Consider the following 21,490-nt stretch of genomic DNA (forward strand, 5'->3'; position numbering starts at 1 on the left):
TTTTCCTCTATTCTCTATTTTATTCTTTATTTTATTTTTCTTATTATTTTTATTTCATTCTTCTTCATTTTCTATTATCATTGGTTTATTTTATTTTTTCATTTCGCCTCTTCTTATCTTATTAGTATTCAAAAATTGTTTACAATTTTATTTTATTTTTCATTCTTTTTTTGCATAAAATATTATGTATCTAAGCTAGTTGATGTCAATAAGGCTCTTCATGGATTTATTCTGTGAGCTTTCGTATGTAAATAAATAAATAAATAAATTATATTATATTTTGGATATCTTATCCACGGTATATAAAAGAAGACGGTAGGTGTCACGTGCATGTTTGTGCTAAATTTCCGGTGTAGCTGACGTCATTTTATATCCAATCATCTGTTTTTAACAAATAAGTTTCTTAAATTGCCAATAGGTGTTAAAAACCTCGGTTGGTGGCGATGACGCAATCTAGCTGGCTGGCCACTGCGCATACATTTCATGACCACTAAAGTTTTCATCTAAATACCGTGATCTTATCTACTAAAATCGATGACATTATATTCATCCATCGATTACTGTTACATCTGTTTTCATTATTAGTGTGTTATTTATGTTGAAGTAAATCATTCTAAGAAATTAGAGTTTTGATAGGTATTTAAATAATATCACAACTGGCCACAAATATTACAACTATAGTCATATATTACAGCTTACTGATGATCGTTATGAAGCAACTTTCTTTCAATATGGCCAATACTGTCAACCGCACGAGAATAGTCAGATGGAAATTGAAACAGATGATTGGAACAGAAAGCCAAATCGTCAGATGTATTATAAAAAATATCGGGGCACCGAGCTTCGCTCGTTATTTTTACTTTCCTTGCCCATTACCATAGGTAAGGAAAGTATTGCTTTCCGAAAAAAATTAAGTTACCCCAATTTCTAAATTTCTATACGTTTCAAGGTCCCCTGAGACCAAAAAAGTGGTTTTTGGGTATTGGTCTGTATGTGTGTGTATGTGCGTCTGTGTACACGATATCTCATCTCCCAGTTAACGGAATGATTTGAAATTTGAAACGTAAGGTCCTTACACTAGGATCCGACACGAACAATTTCGATCAAATGCGATACAAGATACAAGGCTAAAATGGCGAAAATGTTGTCAAAAACAGGGTTTTTCGCGATTTTCTCGAAAACGGCTCCAACGATTTTGATTAAAGTTATACCTGAAATAGTAATCGATAAGCTCTATCAACTGCCACAAGTCCCATATCTGTAAAAATTTCAGGAGCACCGCCCCATCTATGCAAAGTTTGATTTTAAATTCTCAATTATCAGGCTTCAGATACAATTTAAACAAAAAAAATCGAGTGGAAAAGACTGAGCATGAGAATCTCTACAATTAATGTTCAGTAACATTTTCACCTAAAATTAAAAATAAGCTCGAAATTCGAGAAAATGTGATTATCCAATTGCAAACTGTTGACAACTGTTGATTCTATTAAATGATTCACTGTAAAGAGATTGCAGGTCTCCAGCGTTATTGCCCTGTCACCAGCTGGATCAAATCTTTGAATAGTAGACTTGAGATGCGCGGGAACACTAGCGTCAGGTGATCAATTTTCATAACGGCAAGGAAAGTTGTTGAGTGCGCCACACCAGATTTTTATTTATTGATAAACAGAACACAATTCTCTAAAATGATCGTGTTTATATTTCACAGCTGGCTATAGGTCATCTTATGCACGGTATATAGAAGAAGACGGTATATATTTTCATCTAAATACCGTGATCTTATGAATTTCCGGGATGCGATATTTTGATTTTTCACATACTCGCTCACTCACTTTTTTACTATCCACAGCTGTTTCAGTCAAGGATGAATTATCCTTTCAATGTCGTTCAGCGAGTTTTCCCAAGGATGACACCTAGAGCAATCAATTCTTTATATCATAAACCTACTATTTCGTGAAAATCGTTAGAGCCGTTTTCGAGATCCGTTAAACATAAATAACCAGATATAAAAATAACCAGATATATAAATACAGAAATTGCTCGCTTAATATAATAGGATATTAATAAATTCTCATTTATAATCAGTTCTGTACAACTCTTCTGGACAGTTGATCAACTCTTATTTGGCAACGTTGCACTCATTTCTTCCAATTTGTATCGGACTATTTTCGTGCGGTTGACTAAAGTATTGGCCATATTGATTGAAAGTTGCTTCATAACGATCATCAGTAAGCTTTTGTGTTATTATAGTGGAACACTATCATTTTTATCAAACTAGGCCGGAAGTCAAAGAAATAGAACAGAATACGGGATGAAAAGAGGTTTACTGTTCAATTTAAAATAATTTTAATTTTTCTAGAGTAGAATACTTCAGAGAGAAACTTTGAAGTGAGAATAGTATATTACAGTTAAACAAACTCAAAATGACAGACCAGCTCTGACGTATCAACTACTGTTCTTACATTCACGAACATTACATATATCACATTTCAATGGATTCAAATGAGTTTTATCAACAATTGATAATTTCCCTATCATCAACAGTTCAGTGATTGGGCGACTCAACAAAGTTTTTAAAACTGAAACTTTACTTTCACACCACAACTACGATAACCGAATAACAAGAGTTCGGGAGCAAAGTGCTCTTGTCGAGTAATTGAGAAGAACTAACAATGCGTAATCAGCTAGATATTAATATGTGACAGCAGACATTGAGTTGAAGAAGAGAAATATTCCTGGAATATTGAGAATGGTTTGTGCCGTTTTGATTGATTTGCTTGAGTGGGTGATGCTTTATTGATTCATACAATAAGTACATCATCAAAATGATAGGGAGAGAAAAAATAGGGTAACCTTGTGCTATTCCTCTCCCAGATTTAGATAAGGTTACACATAGTCCGAAATAGGCTAAGTCTTGTAGTTGTTCACTTCGCAAAATATATTACATTAATATCAATATTAACATCCAGTATAGTCGGTTTTCAACTTTTGAAAAATTTGCTGAGTGTGAAGCTGGCACCACCCACAAACTTAGTCAATTTCAAGGTGAAGAAGACGAGCACATTTATTAGTACCATTTCAAAAAATGTGCACTAGTGGGTGGTGCCAGCTTCACACTCAGCAAATTTTGAGAATGTTGTCCTAAGTTGAAAACCGACTAGCCTATACTGAATGTTAATATTGATATTAATGTATATTTTGATTCTATTCCCTTGATATAAGGCTAAGAAGTGAGCTGTAACAAAATCATATGAAAAATAAAAATGTTCCGACTTGCAGTAAAGCAGTAATCACGCGGAAAGGTTTCGGGTCGTGATTAAAAATATTGAAAAAATGAACCGTCCAAGAATTATTGTCCTCTTTTACTAGCATAGAGTGAAGAAGAATCACAGCATTAGAAGAATATTAATTACTGGTAACTGGTTCAACTACCTTGTGATGAGAGTGTTAATCAGCTAACCCCATTTCACACGAAGTTTTGAAAATATGGTCATTCACTGTTCAGATAACCATTAATTCGTGGTTTCAATGTGCAGAGCTACTGGATGAAGATATCAGTAGAGGAAGAAGGCCAGAATGATATCTCTTCCATAGTTTGTCGATATGAGGCAGTAAATCATTCATATTTAGTCGGTCAGGTGGATTCTGAAACAAACATTAATCACAGAAATAGATTTTTGACGATGATATACAAATAAAAATATGGTAGATAAACTGTATACAATAGTTGAGTATGACTAAGGTAAGGTGACTAAATATACTACAATAAGGGAAAGATTGTATAAAGAAAAGAGATGATAGATTTCAATATGCTTTCCATTTCTTAACCATTAGTAAATATTTTGCATAACAATGTCTAGAAGGCAGTATGAAACGAATGGTCTATGAATAGACTATGGTCACCTACATTAATTACAACCCGAAAAAAGCTCGAAGTTGAAAAACTTACATTCGTCGAGTTCAAAGCATTTCAAATAGTTCAAACGCACATGAAAAGTTTAGACTCACCAAACAAAGGAACAAATTATATTCATCCTATTGAGAAACTCTTCTTCCTCTTTTCGACCATATCCTTTCAATTAGATTTTGACTGATAGTCTTCTAATTATTGACGTTTTTCAAAAATATCGATATATCTCGAGAACTAAAGTTGCATTTTCGTTTGTGCGTAAACTTCCGCAGTCGACAACAAGCATTGTTGACATTCATATTGGTCAAATTTCAAGTGTGCTAAAGCAGCTGATCAAATAACTTTTCACAATATGTGTGTATTATTCAAGAATCAAACATTTCTAATAATATAAACATATTGCCATTTAAAAGTATAAACTCAACCTCCCCCATCAATCCTCACCCACGACGACGACGGCATTTACGCACAAACGAAAACCCAGCTTAGGATCTAAAATATCGGGGACCGAGCTTCACTCTGGAGTACAAAAGCATAAAAAATTATTACAAAAGAAGAAATTATAATAATATTCATAGTTCATACAGGAATGTTCTATCTAATCACAGTGAATTGAGATTAATTCCCAGAGGAGTGCAAAAATTTCCCTCACAAAGGCCCGGTTGCACAAAAGCCGGTTAAATTTTAATCCTTATTAATTCCACGTGAACCAAATCAGAGAAGACCATTTCAAAAAGATGGTTCTACTGGAATTAATCAGGATTAAAAATAACCCGGCTTTTTTGCAACCGGCACTAAGTATCTGATTGAATGATTACAAAAGTTCAACAGCTGAGTCATAATTTTGACACAGTCCCACACACATGAACTCGCTCACTCACTTCCATCATCAACAGACGACGAAATAATTATTATCAGGTGTTTTTCCAAAGAAGGATAATAATTATAATTTTAATGTCCTTCAGTGAGTTTTCCCAGGGATAAGACCTAGTGCAATCGAATTTTTATATTATTATCCTACTATGTTCCAAATTTCATAAGAATCGTTAGAGCCGTTTTCGAGATCCGGTGAAATACAAACATATAAATAGAAATTGTTCGTTTAATATTATAGGATTTTTACTGATTTTTAAAATATTACTGGTAATTTTTTGTTGCAAATTTCATGTAGAATCTATGGTCTTCGGCTGTTACGCCTTTCGTGGGACTCTTTGTATACACAACAATAATATGACAATTGTGACAAAAAGTAAGAGGACGGTAGTTACCGTGACGATGGAAGAGAGAGAGCAGTGCAGCAGATGTGAGTGCGAGTGCAAGGGAATGGCAGCGAGCAGGTAGAGCGGGTAATCAGCTGATGAGTGGAGCAGCAGGAAGGTGAGCCAACTGCACAGGTCACGCCAGCTCAGCAGTCGCCACAGACACTCGCTCAGCCATCCGTCACACAGCTGCCACCACGATATACCAGCCATCTGACAACAAGCAAACCAGTTCACCAATCTTATTGACTGATAAACTAAAATAATTTGAATATTATATAAATTGGAATAGGAAACGTTGGGCCAGTTCAAAAGTTGAAATTGTACAATGTAAAAAATGAATGGATGAATAAATAGATAAATACATAAATAGTATCTCAAGTCACAAGGACGGGAAGAGACCTTTTGCAGGCGAGAATGATAACGCCTCGACTAGAATTTCATTCGAGCACTGCAAAAGACATGCACATCCAAGTAACTTACACTATTTTTTGTCATAATAATCTAGAAAAGAATAATTGAGAAACAGAAAACATTACCTGCTAGTGCTGACATTACTACATGCATTCTATTAACATAACCTAGTTTACAAGTTTCGAATCAGGAATTTCTTGATTTTAGTTGACAAAACTTCCACCTGGACCGCTAAAAGGCGCTTTTTTGTACCAGTTTTGCCGTTCCTTATTCAGGAACTAGGAAACATACTCGACTGTAAAGAAAACATATGATTTTATTACAGTATAGTATGCTGTAATGAGAATCATATGTTTTTTGTTCTACAATCAGCTGTTTACCGGCTTGATTTCATGGATGTAAAACAGTTGAAATTGAATGACTATGACAAAAAACTTAAACGCCTAGAATCGTGTCATTCTCTGTAAATACGTCAACTTATTGAAACTGAATATATTTACTAGATCGATATCCCATCACCACCAATGTCATAGCCACCTCTAATACAAGGCCGCGGCCTACGATATTGCAACGTCGCAGTGTAGGCCTAGAATCTAATACATGATTGGTGAAAAAATTTAAAAAAATACCAGCTGATTTTTTTTACCAATCATGTATTAGATTCTAGGCCTACACTGCGACGTTGCAATATCGTAGGCCGAGGCCTTGTATCAGAGGTGGCTATGCCAATGTTCACTTGAAATCAAATCAAAATAACCTCTTCTTCATTTTGTAATAAACATACATTTTCAACTAATAGTTAAAATAAACACCGCATTCTTCACTGATAATGTATTTTTATATGGTTAATCTATTACAAATAGAAACAAAATAAATTAAGTTAGTTCGAATGAGAATATAAATAATGGCGTATCCCTCTTTGAGGGATGATTTAAAGGAATGATGCAAATTGCATTTTACAAAAGTCCTCATTAAAGACAATACGTTCTATTTTGGAGTTTTGTTCAAATCAACACAGCAATGAAGTTTGCCAGCATACATCATAATTGCAAGCGATGTAATTTCTATTCACGAACAAATATATCTCAGTCCTTCAATGTGTGCTCTTGATTGTTGATGCGAGCGGAAATGGAGTTACTTCAGTCTTCCTCTATTAAAACGTGAAAGTTCACGTTTTCAGTCTCAAGCAGTATAGCTCAATAATTATTAGACCCACCACCATGAATATTACATTAGTTTCACCTTGTCTTAGTTTACCTTTAGATTCTCAATCTTTCTTTTCGAATTCTTACCAAAGACTTAATTCTGAAAAATTGTTTTGTTTCAAGATTTGATTCTCAAAATATTTGAAAGTCATAAGAAAGTATAAAATGTAAGCCATTAAGTGACTTTCTAGATTTTAGTTTAAAAGGTAATACTCACTCGAAGTGCATTGAAAGCAAATGGCACTTCATGAGCAACCATCGATTCCAGGAGATGACCGAACGCATCTGTGCTGTGACCTTGGAATTGTGCATAGCTTGGCCAGATAAATATTATGCATGACAGCGTCACCAGAACGGACAAAATATTTTGGCATCTGTGAAGGAATCAGAATAATTGAAATACAGTGTTTAATAAATAGCCTCATGGAATCGTCAACAAGTCTATATCTAATAATCAAATCAAAATGCTTCTAATGCTATGAACACTTCTGGAAACTTTCGCTTAATATCTAATAACCGAATAATAATCAATCAATCTTTCAACCTATATAAATAAAAACCGAGCCTCAAATTTTGACATTCAATAACTTTTTCATGTGTGCACCGAATTTGATTATTTTTTTTAGTTGTGTTCGTTATGTTTGGGACCAGGTTTATGGCCTATCAAATTTATAATCCGACTTCAGGACTCTTTCCTACGGCCCTTCAAAGTTTACATGTAATCCTTATGGGAGAAGAATATTGTGAGCTGCCAACACACAGAAATAAAAATCAGCTGTTATAATCATTGCGTCATACAAACAGCCGTCAGTGGATAGTTGAGCTGCTCTATAACCGCCCAAGTATTTTATTCTAAACGCCTGACTAAAAACAAAATGACTGTTCTGTATGTAACCCTTCAGAAGTTCGGCCTCAAGTTGAAGACCAACATGCTCTAGAGACATTGCTTTGTTTCGAATAATTGTGATGTCTTCGGGGTTCAAAATTAATTGATTTTTAGTGAATTATTTATTTTGCAGTTGAAAAATTATGTATATAAATAAAATGCCGCATCGCGCCTCCTCAGGTGAGCATCCAGCTAAAGTTTGTCATGAGATGCATTAAACTATCTGGAGGTACGAAGTTCGCCGGGCCAGCTAGATAATAATAGAAATAACCGAAGTATAGTAACTGGTGAGAATCTCTAAATAGATAATATTCAAAAATACGACCAGGTGGACTAGCAGACTGAAGGGTGCAACACCTTAGTCGTCTCGGCTAATTTGGCCGGAATTCTTTATTGTTATTAGAACGTTTCTTCAGTGAACGTTTCTTTATATTATATGTAGCGAAAATAAATGAGTCTCGTCTAATTATTAAGGTTGATATGAATAAGAAACCATGAAAAATAATGCAATATAATCCTGTATTAATTAAGATGAAACCAAATTAAGGCTGTGCAAAGGCTAAAAATAAACTTTCTACTCGTGATAGTTTTCGAAGTTTTTCGATTTGTATATCATCAAGCTATCAAAATGAAAAAGTTTTCTCAGGAAAATTTTTTTTCCGATCATTACTTTTTGAGATATGAGCGCCTAAAGTTTTAATTTTTGGGACAGAACATTTCAAATTCGATAAGAGATAAATCCATGAGATTTCGATGATATCATGGTATTGTTGATCTAGTACAACAAAAATTTTCTGAAAATATCAATTTTTGAAAAAGTTATTCAATTTACCAAAATAACCAAAAATAACTCAACTAAAAGTTATTTTTAGTAAATTGAATAACTTTCTTAAAATTTTATATTTTCAGAAATTTTTTGTTTTATTAGATCAACAATACCATGAAGAATCTATCCTCTAAATCTCATGGATTTATCTCTTACCGAATTTAAAATGTTCTGTCCCAAAAATTAAAACTTTAGGCGCTCATATCTCAAAAAGTAATGATCGGAAAAAATGTTTTCCTGAGAAAACTTTTCATTTTGATAGCTTGATGATATAAAAATCGAAAAACTTTGAAAAATATCACGAGTAGAAAGTTTAATTTCAGCCTTTGCACAGTCTTAATCATCTTTGTCTCATGTGATGCTGCTTACAAAACCTCTCACTACGAGCCTACTTTACTGTTCAATTTACGATGACCCCAAATTTAAAAAAACGAATTAAATTCTTAGAAAATCGAAAGCATAAGCTGAACGAGTGGAATACCTTTCAACATTTCCACCACTGATGAGAAAAATGGTTGATAGAAACCAATCGAACCCAGTGAAAGTTTCTTGTTCATCTCTACCAAACATAAGTTTAACCATACGAAGCATCAACATAAGATTTTCGGCATTATGTTGAGACGGTTGCAAAGCTCTATGGTGTAATCCATACCTGGAAGTGATAAGCAAGCAGCATTTGATTAACCGCAACTTCATAATGACAATAACATGTCATGAAATAATTTATCAAAGTTTCTGTTTCATAATAACTAAAAGTTCTCAGACAGAAAGATTTAGCGAATACAACTGAATCCTCTTAAAACTATTGGTTTAAACAGTAGAAGAGAAAACTTATACGTTTCATTCTTAGAGATTGTTTTATTTTACGACAGTAGTTTTTATATCACATCCTTTTGTAGTTTCAAAACAATGGAATACATGTAAAACAAATATACAATTTTTAACAGGAAAAGCCAAGGTTGAAGGAGTGATTATATTCTCTCAAAGTATAAGTCTAAAACCGTTTTGATTCTTCCAAAAACCAAATATATGATGAGAGTTTGTTATTGGAGAAATAAATATATAATTGCAAAGAATAGGCAATCATAATCAGAGCACTGGTTTTCAACTTAGTACAGTAGTTGTATAAAATTCCGTTAGCATCTTGAAAAATTAGTTATTGTGTCTAGGCAGGACCTCCTAAATATAGGTATTTGGGAGGTCCTGGTCTAGGTTATATGTAAAAAATTGGTTGTTGCAAAATAGGTTATTAAAAAATGAGTTATGGTGTCCAGGTTATATGTAAAAAATAATTACAATGTGATGCTGTAATTATATATTACAGCAAATAATGAATAATGCTGTAATAAATTATTACAAGAAAATATTAAGATTTATAAATTGTGTAATCTTTATGAATTAGTATTTTATGCATTTTTTTTAATTGAAGAGAACTTGAAAGAAATGACAAGACGACAAATTTGATGAATAATGAAACCATCCTTACAGCTGGCACACAAGTCTGACTTTGCTGGCTGAGCCAAAACTTCAAGATTTATTATATTTACATATGTATTTTTAGTTAAATTTTGGCACAATAATAAAAAATAAAAATCCTTCCTCCACTTTTCAAGTATTCATGAAAATAATGAACAGAAAGCATAGATTACCTGACAGCCATCTGGACACCAATTTCTTCCTCTGGCAGGAGATTGACTGTTTCAACCTGATCTATAGTTGGCCATTTGAGGCTGTCAATAGTAGGCCTATCACCTACCACAGCTTTTGGTACGAGAGACACCAAATCCACAAACAGGCCACACTAAATTCAATAAAAGAAATTTCTATTATGATACGACAAAATAAGGACAGCAGGAAAGTTGAGATTCAAAAGTGTCACCTACTAACATAGACTAAGTGAACATGTGCTACGATCACTATATATGTGCTACTATCTAGAGTACTAAGGCTCGGTTGCACAAAAGCATGTTAAATTTTAATCATGATTAAATTGCATGAAAATCAGAGAAGGTTTTTCTCGGCATTTAATCAGGATTAAAAGTTAACAGACTTTTGTGCAACCGGTTGTCACGTTACTTCCTGGAACATACAGAATATTAAAGCACAACTTTTTCGCCCTAGAGAGTAAGTGGTTTTTCTGCCCTAAATACTAGAAGTAGATTAGTGTTTGAATACTATAATATTCAAATATTAAGTGTGAAGTTTTTAGCTCGAAAATTTCTAGTTTCATTCAAAATTTAGACTTTTTGAATAATTATTAATTTACTGTTCTAGATTTTTTGATTCTAGGCTCTAATAGTATCTATTTCATTCAAAATTTGCTCGTTTATCCAGTATTGAAGAGTGTAAATTGTATTTTGAAAAGTGAAAGTGACATAACCAACATTTTGATTTGGACAGTATAGTATAAATTGGAAATGGGACAGTTTTGGGTATGAGCCTGTTGTGCCTTTCCTCATGTCAAAGATTTCTACACAATGTGATAAATAAATAAAATATAGTATTGTAATAGTATATAGTACTGGACTATAGTGTATAAATCAAAATTTGGGGAAGGAAAGTTTTGGACTGTGCCTGTTGGTCCTTCCCCAATCATTTTAATGATTTGTGTTCTGTGTATCAATTAATAAATAAATAAGTATTGTATATTATAGAATTTAAATAACATAGGAAGCAACTCAATTGGTCTATGTTTCTGAGCGCTTTTTTACAGCTACCATTCCCGCTAGAATATCTCGTTTTTCAATCTGTTCCACGTCAAACATTAATATGACTACACTATTAATAGCGTGATCAGTTCACCTTGATTTCGTCACCAGCCGCACAGCCCGCCCTGTAAGCCTTCCTGGCCTGTTTAAGCCAAGCGGTGTCATGCAGTCCACTCCTGGTCTCCTGGAGGAAGCGACTCAACTCACCGCCGCCGCCATGTTTGGCAGTGCGGGGGCGCTGGCGTCGCTCAGCCGATGCAGTCGACAACGACGGAAACGCAAAATAGAGTTTGCCATCCACGCCCGGCCGTCCGGCAACATGTGACCTCTCCAGTATCTCGTGTCTAAGCAGGCTGCATTCGTCTACTATCACAGTGTCTGAGCTCTCGTCGACACGGTTCAACTTTTGTTGCGCGAGAAGTAGTTCCTAAAATTGAAAATTGCAATTGGAAATATGTAAGATGGACATTAATTTCTAATACATTTTCAATTATGAATTTGATAATTTCAAGAAGGAATAATAGAATGTTCAAGAGCACAAACACTACTAACAAGCCAACCCAATACACATATTTCAAATATAACTCAGACTCGGTTGCAGAAAGGCCTCTTAAATTTCAACCGTGATTAAATGATAAGCCATCAGGGAAAGCTTTTCTGAAAAGTATGATTTTTTTAATAGTTCTCGAGGAACTTAATCACGGTTAAAATTTGAGAGGCGTTTGTGCAACCGGGCCTCACTTGTTGGTTTAAGTAAATATTTCTCTCCTAATTTTGTTTGAAAACTTATCCATAATGAACTTTTAAAAGTACATAAATGCAGGAATTCTAAAATTAATGTTTGTGATTTATTATTATAATATATTCTTATTGTTCAGGTTATTATTTTTCATTTTTCAATTGCATAATCCAGATCTATGTTACCAGAGGTGTCAATTACTAGAGATGACATTCCTATGGTTTTCTCATCACTATCAGTTTTCGAGATCGGGCACCAATCTAATCAATGTTGGGATAATATCATGATGAGGACTGAAAATAATCAGTGGGATTTGACTAATTCAGGTCTAATAAAAAATTCTCAGGCCACACCTGAATAGTTTCAGGGCCTGTAACGTGACGGTTTTTGGGCAGCCAGGGTTAACGGCCTTAATGTGTCCATACAAAACAAGGAAGAGGTCGAATAAAATGCCCTGGTCCGGACACAAATCGAGCCTGGGACCTTTGGATTATCGAACCAACGATAAATCCACTCGGCTACAGCAACTCCTGATGTGAGGTAATAGAAGGAATATGATGAAAGCCTATAGTTTCAGATTAAAATACATGACATTTTGAAAAAGCATACTAGAAGAAAAAGTGAAACTGGTCAACAAGGTGTTCATATTTATAAATTGATTCAAACTACTCTGTGCATATGTAATACAAATATTGTGGTTATATTTCACAATAATTATAAATAAACGCTATTAAAGAACTTCAATGAATTTGAGAATAAGAGCATGAATCTGCACGTGCTTTTTCCAAGTGAAAATGGGTGAAATACATGTGAAACTATAGTTGACATTTTAGAAAAATATACAATTTGATTTGATATAGTAGTGACATTGTGAAGGTGTGCTAAAAATGTTGAAGCGGTGCTGTGGCATTTGTGTTGCATTTACAGATTCTTCACGGACATTTGGAAAAGGTTTCTTGGAGCCTGCTTATTATCAAACTTGCTTATTATACATCCAAACCACATTTTTTTCAACTCATTGATAGTCACTATTCGACGCAGTATTGATCATGTTGACAAAATACTTTGTTTCAAGCCACCCTTGATACAGATAAGTCGCAATTACCTTACCTTCAACATATTATAAAAGTATAGAAACATTTTTTTAATTTTGCTCAATCATAGAGTACCTATACAAATAATCTATATGCCTTTACTGTATATTCAAATAGTTGCTATACCTATATCCAGAATAAGGGCCTATAAACCAAAGGCTATAAATAAAAATTACTTATAAGTTTACCGATTGAATTAAAGCATTTAATTAGGACTTTCGTTAAATAATAATTAATAAGTTTACCGTTAATGTTCATAAAAAACTAAAAAAAAAATCCAAAAGTTTCCAATGTCCGTGAATGATGTGCCACCAAGAATATTCCACCAACTATAGCAAAATTGATAATTCAAGTTTTGATTTTTGAATATCAACTACCAGCCCCAAATCACCTGAATCTGCAGTTTAGCTTGCAAGTAAAGAGCACAGTTCAACTGTGAGGTGAATATATTCAGCACTGTCAGAACGGTTTCTTGTACGCGATAGTCACACGAACTGACTTCGAGCAATGATTTCTTGCTAAGAAGTTCAAGAGCCGATGCGGGCCTGTATTCGAATAGCTGCTCTGTTATTGTGTCATCACTAGCATTGTCATCATCAGTATTGTCACCATCATTAGCAATATTCACGATTGCCGTCACGCCTGGTTCAAAAATAATACATCATCAACAACTGCAGATATAAAATTAAATTTTAATAATAAGTAATTAATTGGATCAGTAATATTGCTGTATTAAATAATCTTAAAGATTCAAATATATTGTAAGTAAATTATACAGTTATTTCAGTTCTTCTAATTTCTAATTTATCTTCTTCTTCTAATTTGTCTTGCAACATATTTAAAGTTTGTTAGCTTGAACATGTACAGTATTCAGAAGACCGTGCTCTCCATTCAAGCTGATGATTTCCCTTTACTTTCAACATCTTTCGACTTTCATTGACTTATGTCCGTTCAAATGTGTTGCAAAATCTATTGTGAATTAAATGTTGCTGCTTGCATTTTGTCCACAAAAAAAAATGTGAATCAATTTTGGTGAGCCTCAACGTTTAGAATTTTATTTATTGCCAAAAATATACAAAATCAAACAGCCTTTGTATCCATCCCTCCTTTTCGTCAGCACAATAGTGATCTTGTAAACACTACTTGTGTTCACATTATTGTAAACTTACATTCTGTCTTGTGAATCCTAAGCTATGTTAATACCGTACAATCGATTTCTACTTCTAGTAAAGTAACTGACTTGTAGACATTATTCTAGCAGTATACACTTTTTTGTTGAAGATTGTGCACATATTAGTTGATGGTTTTTGTGTAGGTAATGGAAGGGATGATATTATGAATGGGTCTACTACGATTATAGGTGGATTCCAAACCACAGGGAGGTGAAAATAACGGTCTGTTTGCAGAGCTAGTCAGCATCAGAGCTCATCTCTTTTACCTCATCTCAATCTTTACGATAGAACAGTCATGCCACTAAAACGTACGAAAAAACAACCAGTTATTGAAAATGAACTATTCATGAAATCTTTTTGTGTAGTTGAGAAGTTGATATTGTGGTAATTATTCATTTTGAATGAAAAAGACTAAGAAATTGTCAAAAACCACAGATTTATTGATACTTAGAAAGACCGGTTTCGGTTATTACACCATTGTCAATCTCTGATAAACTCTGTTTAAGTCGGTCTTTCTAAGTATCAATAAATCTGTGGTTTTTGACAATTTCTTAGTCTTTTTCATTCAATATTCATTGAATCCCTTAACTGACAGACTCAATTTTACAACAAAGTGTCCCCCAATCAGTAAGTAAGTAAAGAACTCATATTAAATTTAACATTGTATTTTATTATAGTCAATATTGGTAGTAGTAGTATGATTCTATAAAAGATAAAAGGTAGCATAAGAAGATATTCCATGGTATAGGGCGTTTATGTTCCAAATTTCAATGTTAACTCAAGCCGATAATCCTACTGGTTATTTTTCGTGAAGATATGTGTTGCTGATAGTCTCTCATAGTGTGCTATTCTTACACAGTCACCCGACCAAAACAGTAATAATAGAGAGTAGTCGACAGTAATCGGCTTCAGTTAACAAAAAATTGGCTTCTAATTTGGAACATTAACGACCTATGCCATGGGATATCTTCTTATGCTATCTTTTCTCTATGATTTTATTTCATTACCTGCATTAAAATTTACAATGGTGGATTGGAAAGGCAGGCGCTTGTCGAAAGCTTCAATTTCTGTTCCTGAATCTACTTCAATAAATAGTCCATTAGCTGTAAGTTGCTATTTTAAATCTGTGATTTTTGTGATATTACCTTGTAAGCTGGAGCCACAGGTTGCCATGACAGTGAGCAGGTGTTGTCTGCACTCGTCGATATCAATGGTCGAGTCAGTTTCGAGCTCCAGGGCGGCCCACAAGTCAAGCAGTTGGCTCTTGGCCAGTGCCGCTGCTCGCTGGCCAATCACTTGGCCGCCATTTCGGGTGGCGGCAGCAAACGTGACGAAGATGCGCCAATCAGGCTGCAGCCACGGTGTGTCAGGCTGCTCCAGTCTGTGTAGCAGACAACCTGCTAACGATGTCGGACTCGCACGCATTAGCAGCGAAAAGCCCAGAGGAGTCGTGCCCACTTTCACTATGAAGTTCTGCAAAGAACTGGAAATTCGAATGTCGATATTATCAAAATTTCATAATAGCTCGTTTTTTTTTAATGTGAATTTGCGTTAAGAAATCAGTTTTCTCAATTTTAAACTTATGAAATAAAAACTCAGGAAGTGAAAGTGTAAATTTTTAGTGATAGAACTTGAAGTACCCAATAATATATATATATTAACTTGAGGATAAATAGGGAATGACAAATGACATTGGGATCTCTGTGCCGATAAAAGAAATATATGAATAAATAAATTGAATGCTATGAAGTTCTGCAGTGAACTGGCAACGAGGATGTGGATATTCTGTTAGGTGTCACGCACAGGTTTACAAACACGTGTGACACAAAATTTACTTTACATTTGTTTTTTTATATTATTTTGTCAGACAGAAACCAATGTGGGGAACCTCTGTGGGGGACTTCTGAAGGTTACAGAAGAGTTCCTTTTGATCAGGTAATTGTATTCCTGTTGTCTGAAAATTTCAACTTGTTTAGACAACAACAGTAAATAACTGTAATGCTCTAGTATTTATATCGATGTACATAATATACACAATAATTACATTTATATTCCATCACACATTCGAGTGACTTGGAAGCATAAACGCTCCACATGTTCACTTCAAGCTGCCAATATAATTGAGGAGTTTGATGGAAGAAGGGCCCGTGTGCAAAAACCATGTTTTGAGAAAAACGCTGTCAAAGATTCACAGCCGTACGTTACAACAGGTCGAATTAGGCTCTCATATATTTTAAGTTTCGTGTTTCTACATATGAGCCTGTTCTTCAAAAGTTTCATGTTACTGAAGTATGCTCTATTTCCAGCCAATACTCTTTGCTTTATGCTGTAACCCATCTTGTTCTCGTTATTTAGTTCAACCCCCAAGTAGCTGAAGTTCCTTACACCTTGAAAGATTTTATTTCCAATTCGGAGGTTTTGTGGAACTCTTCTTGCTTGACTACTTGATATTTTCATGTACCTCGTTTTTCTTTCATTCACTATCAAGCCAATCTTATTCGCCTCTCTTTCTAGCAACAAATACGTTTCCTGTAGGACATCTTTCCTTCTTGCAATTATTGCTACATCGTCCGCATATGCACATACCTGATACATTCGGTGGAAAATATTTCCCCTGTCTAATCCTTCAACAGCTCTATGCAATGCAATATTGAATAGGACTGCAGATAGTCCATCGCCTTGTTTGACACCTGTGCTAAATTCAAAAGTGCTGCTCCTTCTATTACCAATTTTTACCATTGCTGCAGTCCTACTCATTGTCATTTTTGCTAGATTAATGAGCTTTTTTGGTAAGGCGTATTGCTGCAATGTTTTCCATAGCTCACTTCTCACTATGCTATCGAAGGCTTGCTTGAAGTCAATAAATAAAATATGTAAATCCAGGTCATGCTCATAAAACTTTTCTGCGATTTGCCGGATTGTAAAGATTTGATCTGCTGTTGCCCTTTCTGGCCGGAATCCGCATTGATATTCTCCAAGCACTTGTTCTGTGTAGGCCTTAATTCTATTGTTAAGAATACTTGAAAAGACTTTATAAGCCACACTGAGAAGAGTTATTCCACGATAGTTATTACAGTCCAGTTTATCGCCTTTTTTATAAATTGGACATATTATACCTATGTTCCAATCTTGAGGCATAGTTTCATCTCTCCATATCATACTTATCAGCTCATGTATTCTCTTGACTGTGTCATCACCACCATACTTTATCATTTCTGCTGATATATTATCTTGGCCACCTGCCTTTCCATTCTTTAGGTGCTTTACAGCCATTTCTGTTTCCTCTAATGTTGGCCCTGCAACAACCTCCGCTTCAATACTAAGTGGCTCCCCTGTTCCTTCATGTACATTCTCCTCATTGATATCTGTTACTGTTAACAGTTCTCTGAAATGCTCTGCCCATCTCTCCATGATATTATCCTCTCCATTCAAAACTCTCCCTCTTTTGTCTTTGCATGAAATAATTCTTGGTCTATATTCTTTATTTATTCTTTCCATCGCTCTATAGAACTTTTTCGTCTCATTCTGTTTATATAAGCTTTCAATTTCTTCTAACTGTTTGTTCAAAGCTTCTCTTTTCTTTGTCCTGCATATTCTATTGGCAATTCTTCGTTTTTCCTTGTAATCTTCATAATTTCTTCTTGTTTCTCGTTGTATCATTCGAGATCTGGCTTCATTCTTCTCTCTAATTGCTTTCCTGCACTCATTATCGTACCATCCCTCATTCCTTTTCCATCTTTTCTGACCAATTGCTTCATTTGCTGCTTCCTTCAGGCCATTGGCTAGCTTTGTCCATACTTGAGAATCACTTCCTACATTGTTTAATATTGGATAAAAAACATTACAAACAGAGGCCCTTCTTCCATCAAAGTGATTTTTCTAGGAAATGCTCCAAATGAAGTAGATCACAACTAAGATTTTTCATTCTTATTTATTGATATGGAATAAACTTTTAATATAAAAAATATTTTTAAAGAAAAAAGCAAACATTTTAACCTGATTAACCTACTTTTTCAAACAAAATAGCACTATCAAAATGGGTTTTCAGGAACTGAAATAGAGTGGGTCCACCAATATCAGAATAACTTTTGTAACCAAGAACAGTCCCAAATGTTGAGTAACCAATTTTCACGTATTTTTGACTCAATTTCATCATGTATTTTTCGCGAAAACGCTCAATCGCTTGACACTGCCTTCTTACAAAATTGTTGTCGCATCGTCCAGAAAAAACATAAGGTATGAAATTTTGTAGACATATAGAAAAATGGCGGCGAATTCAAAAAACACTATGACGGAAAAAGGGCCTAAAGTTCTTAGTGCCCTTTTTCCATCAAACTCCTCAATTATATAACCATATAGAAAAGATAGCATAAGATACCATATCACATGGTAAAGGATGTTCCAAATTTCAAACCGATGTTTTATCATCTCTAGCAGATTACTGTCGATTATTAATATTTCGGCCGGGTGAGAGTGTAAGAACAGCATAGTATTAGAAACTACCAGCGTCACATAGCTTCACGAAAAAGAACTACGTGGGCTATCAGCTTGAGTTCACAATGAAATTTGGAACATCAACTCCCTTTACGATGGGATATCTTCTTATGCTATATTTTCTCTGTGATATAACTGAGCTACATTCTTAATAGCATTACAAGACATTACCCTTTGATTGTACTGAACACCTCACTTGCGCAAACATATATTATAAAACATACTAGATTAGACCTTTGAAGCGTAGAGAAACAAAAAATTTTGTTTTCTTCATATTGACGACCGTATGTAGTAGATTCAGTAATATAATGAGTATACTGCAATTTACTTTTCCTCTCATAATTTGACGTTAAAGCTCAAAAGATGATACAACGTGTATTTCATGCTTATTTATTATTTTTGTAATTTAAAATAATAATTTCAAAATGAAAATAAAACCTGCAAGTACCGTATACAAGATCGCTAATCTTTGCTTTGGCTAAAACTGCACATAAATTGGCGGTATATGCAGATCACAGTGAGTGTCATTTGTTTTGAAAAAGTATTTTAATATTAAAGAAGTTTTTTAAAAGTATGCTTATTGAAAAATAACAAATAGAGTAACACTAACCTGTAGAGGAGATAGCAATTGCGTTCTACAAGTATGTTGTCACCACCTTGCGTTCGACTCAATTCAGTTAATTCTTCATGGACACTCAGGGCCACACTCAACAGCTGATTCCTGTTCAACTCAAGTATTGCAATTCCCTCATGAAGGCAAAATATATTCGCTCCAACATCAAGCAATTTGGCCGTCAACGCCATGTTCCTTAGATCTCTATTATTTAGTAGTTTTATTATGCAGTTGATGAATATTTTCGTAGGACAAAACGAGGAATTGGATGAATTTTGTCGTTCATGCATTGCTTTCACTTCTTTCGAGATGGATCTTTTCTGATTAAGTTCCGAGGATGGCGGCGGGACAATAATAATCTTCTTACGATTGTGTGCACTGTACCTGAAGAAACAATTTTGGGGGCCCTCTGGTAGTTTGGCCAGCATATCTAGTAACAATACTGTATGATGCAATGGAGAAATGGGGTTCCTAGCAAGTGGTTCGAGAAGAATTTGTAAAAGTTGACAATTTTGATTTTCTTTTATCCTCATCAAGCTCAAAGCTGCAGAAGCCAGAAGTTTGGTTAGCGAGTCCGAGAATACAACTTCCATTCTTTCTTCGATCGATTGTTGCTCATTCAAAAAATGTAATATCATCTGAGTTATGTCTTGTAAACGTACAGTTTCGGACTTGTTCAAAACTACTGGAAACATTGTAACACCACTTTCAAACGAGCATATTTTTGAAATCAGTGATAATCCGTGTAGAAAGTTAGAAAATCGTACAACATTTTTTGTGATTTTTCCTTGAAAGAAATCATTGAGCAATCCACTTTCTTCAGTTGGAAGGAAAGGATTTTTCAGCCATTCCATTGTGTCCTGTACTGAAATAGAAATGAAAGAATTGTTTTCTGACAATTTTCCTAACAGTAGTCTACGACTAGACGCTGATTGAATAAAGCTGTCAATCCAGTTTGCATCAGGATCCAAACAGGCAAGTATATTGTACGGTGATACATTTGAGGTATTATTCCCCTGAATTGTCAGCAAATGCACAAAGTTCTCTATCATATCCATGAGTCGTTTTTCTCCAAATCGAGGCAAATTAAGAGTTAGGTCTTTGATGATAATTAGTAGTAGAGAGCACATTCTAATCATCCGAAAGTGAGATGGGACTTGGAATAGAATTTCTTGAAAGTCTGACTTTCGAAGGTGGTGGTGTTGACACAAGCTCTCAAGAATATTTAGAAAACTCTCCTTAGTAGCTTCAGGAATGCTACTTTGTACAAGTTTTGCATGCATTTGCAGGCCAAGTTGGAAAACTTCAAAACTCTCATCGCACAGAGCAATCTGCAGACATTTTTGAATGTTTTCCCAGTGAGCACTCGATATTGCATCTGGTATCTGTGATGAAAGTAGCATGTTAAGTGATTGCACCCTTACATACAGCGGTTTCTTTAACGACATATTTTGAGCCAATTCAGCAAAATTGTGAGGTCGTAGAAGCGAATTCAATTCAGCTTGTTCAGATAAACATTTTGTTGCGTCCTTTCCAGTATCGATAGGCAGCAAATTTGGTTGGTTTGCATTACTTGAAAAATCAAAGTTTTCAAAATGATGTGAAAATCTAGTGATTAATTCTTGGGTACATGTCTCAAGCATATTATTTAAATTCTCTTGAGTACAAGACATTTGAGAAGATTCCAAAATAGATCTGGCTATTCTACTGGCATACATTTGCCAATTATTAGGATCGACTTCTCTTAAACTTTGCAATTCGTTGTTTATGTTATTTGTTAATGAAGAATCAATAAAACTTTGCACCTTCATAGCTAAATTTGAATTATTACTTACTTCATCAACGTCCAAAGTATTTTTAAATTGTCGACCAAGTGCATGATTTATAAACATTTCTTTCATTCCTTCACATAGATTGTCAATATCAACCTGATTATCCATTTTGTGCTATAAATCAGCTAGGCTACTGAAAATCACTTGAAAGATGAAAAGATTTAGTCCAAGGACTGCGTGTAACAAGTAAATAGAGAAGTTTGAGGTATCAATCTATCAATCACCAATTCAATACTACAATAAAAAATAAAAGATAATGAAAATACTGTCAGAATATCGATGTTCTCTCTTTTTAGGTTAAAATAAACAAGCAAGTCTTTGAATTTACAGAGGTCGCT

At 34.5% G+C, this 21,490-nt stretch overlaps 1 protein-coding gene across 3 annotated transcripts; it reads right to left on the reverse strand.

The window, feature by feature from the left end:
* Positions 1-2,329: 2,329 nt before the first annotated feature.
* LOC111046092 (protein broad-minded) lies at positions 2,330-21,464 on the reverse strand. 3 transcript variants are annotated; one of them, XM_022331581.2, is made up of 9 exons: positions 19,318-21,464; positions 15,359-15,696; positions 13,433-13,683; positions 11,303-11,635; positions 10,150-10,301; positions 8,982-9,152; positions 7,006-7,162; positions 5,179-5,382; positions 2,330-3,645 (listed from the first exon to the last, which is right to left on the reverse strand). In XM_022331581.2, the coding sequence occupies exons 1-9, from the start codon at positions 21,258-21,260 to the stop codon at positions 3,526-3,528; spliced, it is 3,669 nt and encodes a 1,222-aa protein (XP_022187273.2). In that variant the 5' UTR covers positions 21,261-21,464; the 3' UTR covers positions 2,330-3,525. The 3 variants fall into 3 exon arrangements, 2 of the variants coding, with proteins under 2 accessions (XP_022187273.2, XP_039276742.1); XM_039420808.1 differs by having other exon boundaries at positions 21,156-21,431; XR_005570434.1 differs by lacking the exons at positions 2,330-3,645; positions 5,179-5,382; positions 13,433-13,683.
* Between the last annotated feature and the right edge of the window lie 26 nt (positions 21,465-21,490).

This window comes from Nilaparvata lugens, chromosome 2 (genome assembly GCF_014356525.2).
Source record: "Nilaparvata lugens isolate BPH chromosome 2, ASM1435652v1, whole genome shotgun sequence".
NCBI lineage: Eukaryota > Metazoa > Arthropoda > Insecta > Hemiptera > Delphacidae > Nilaparvata > Nilaparvata lugens.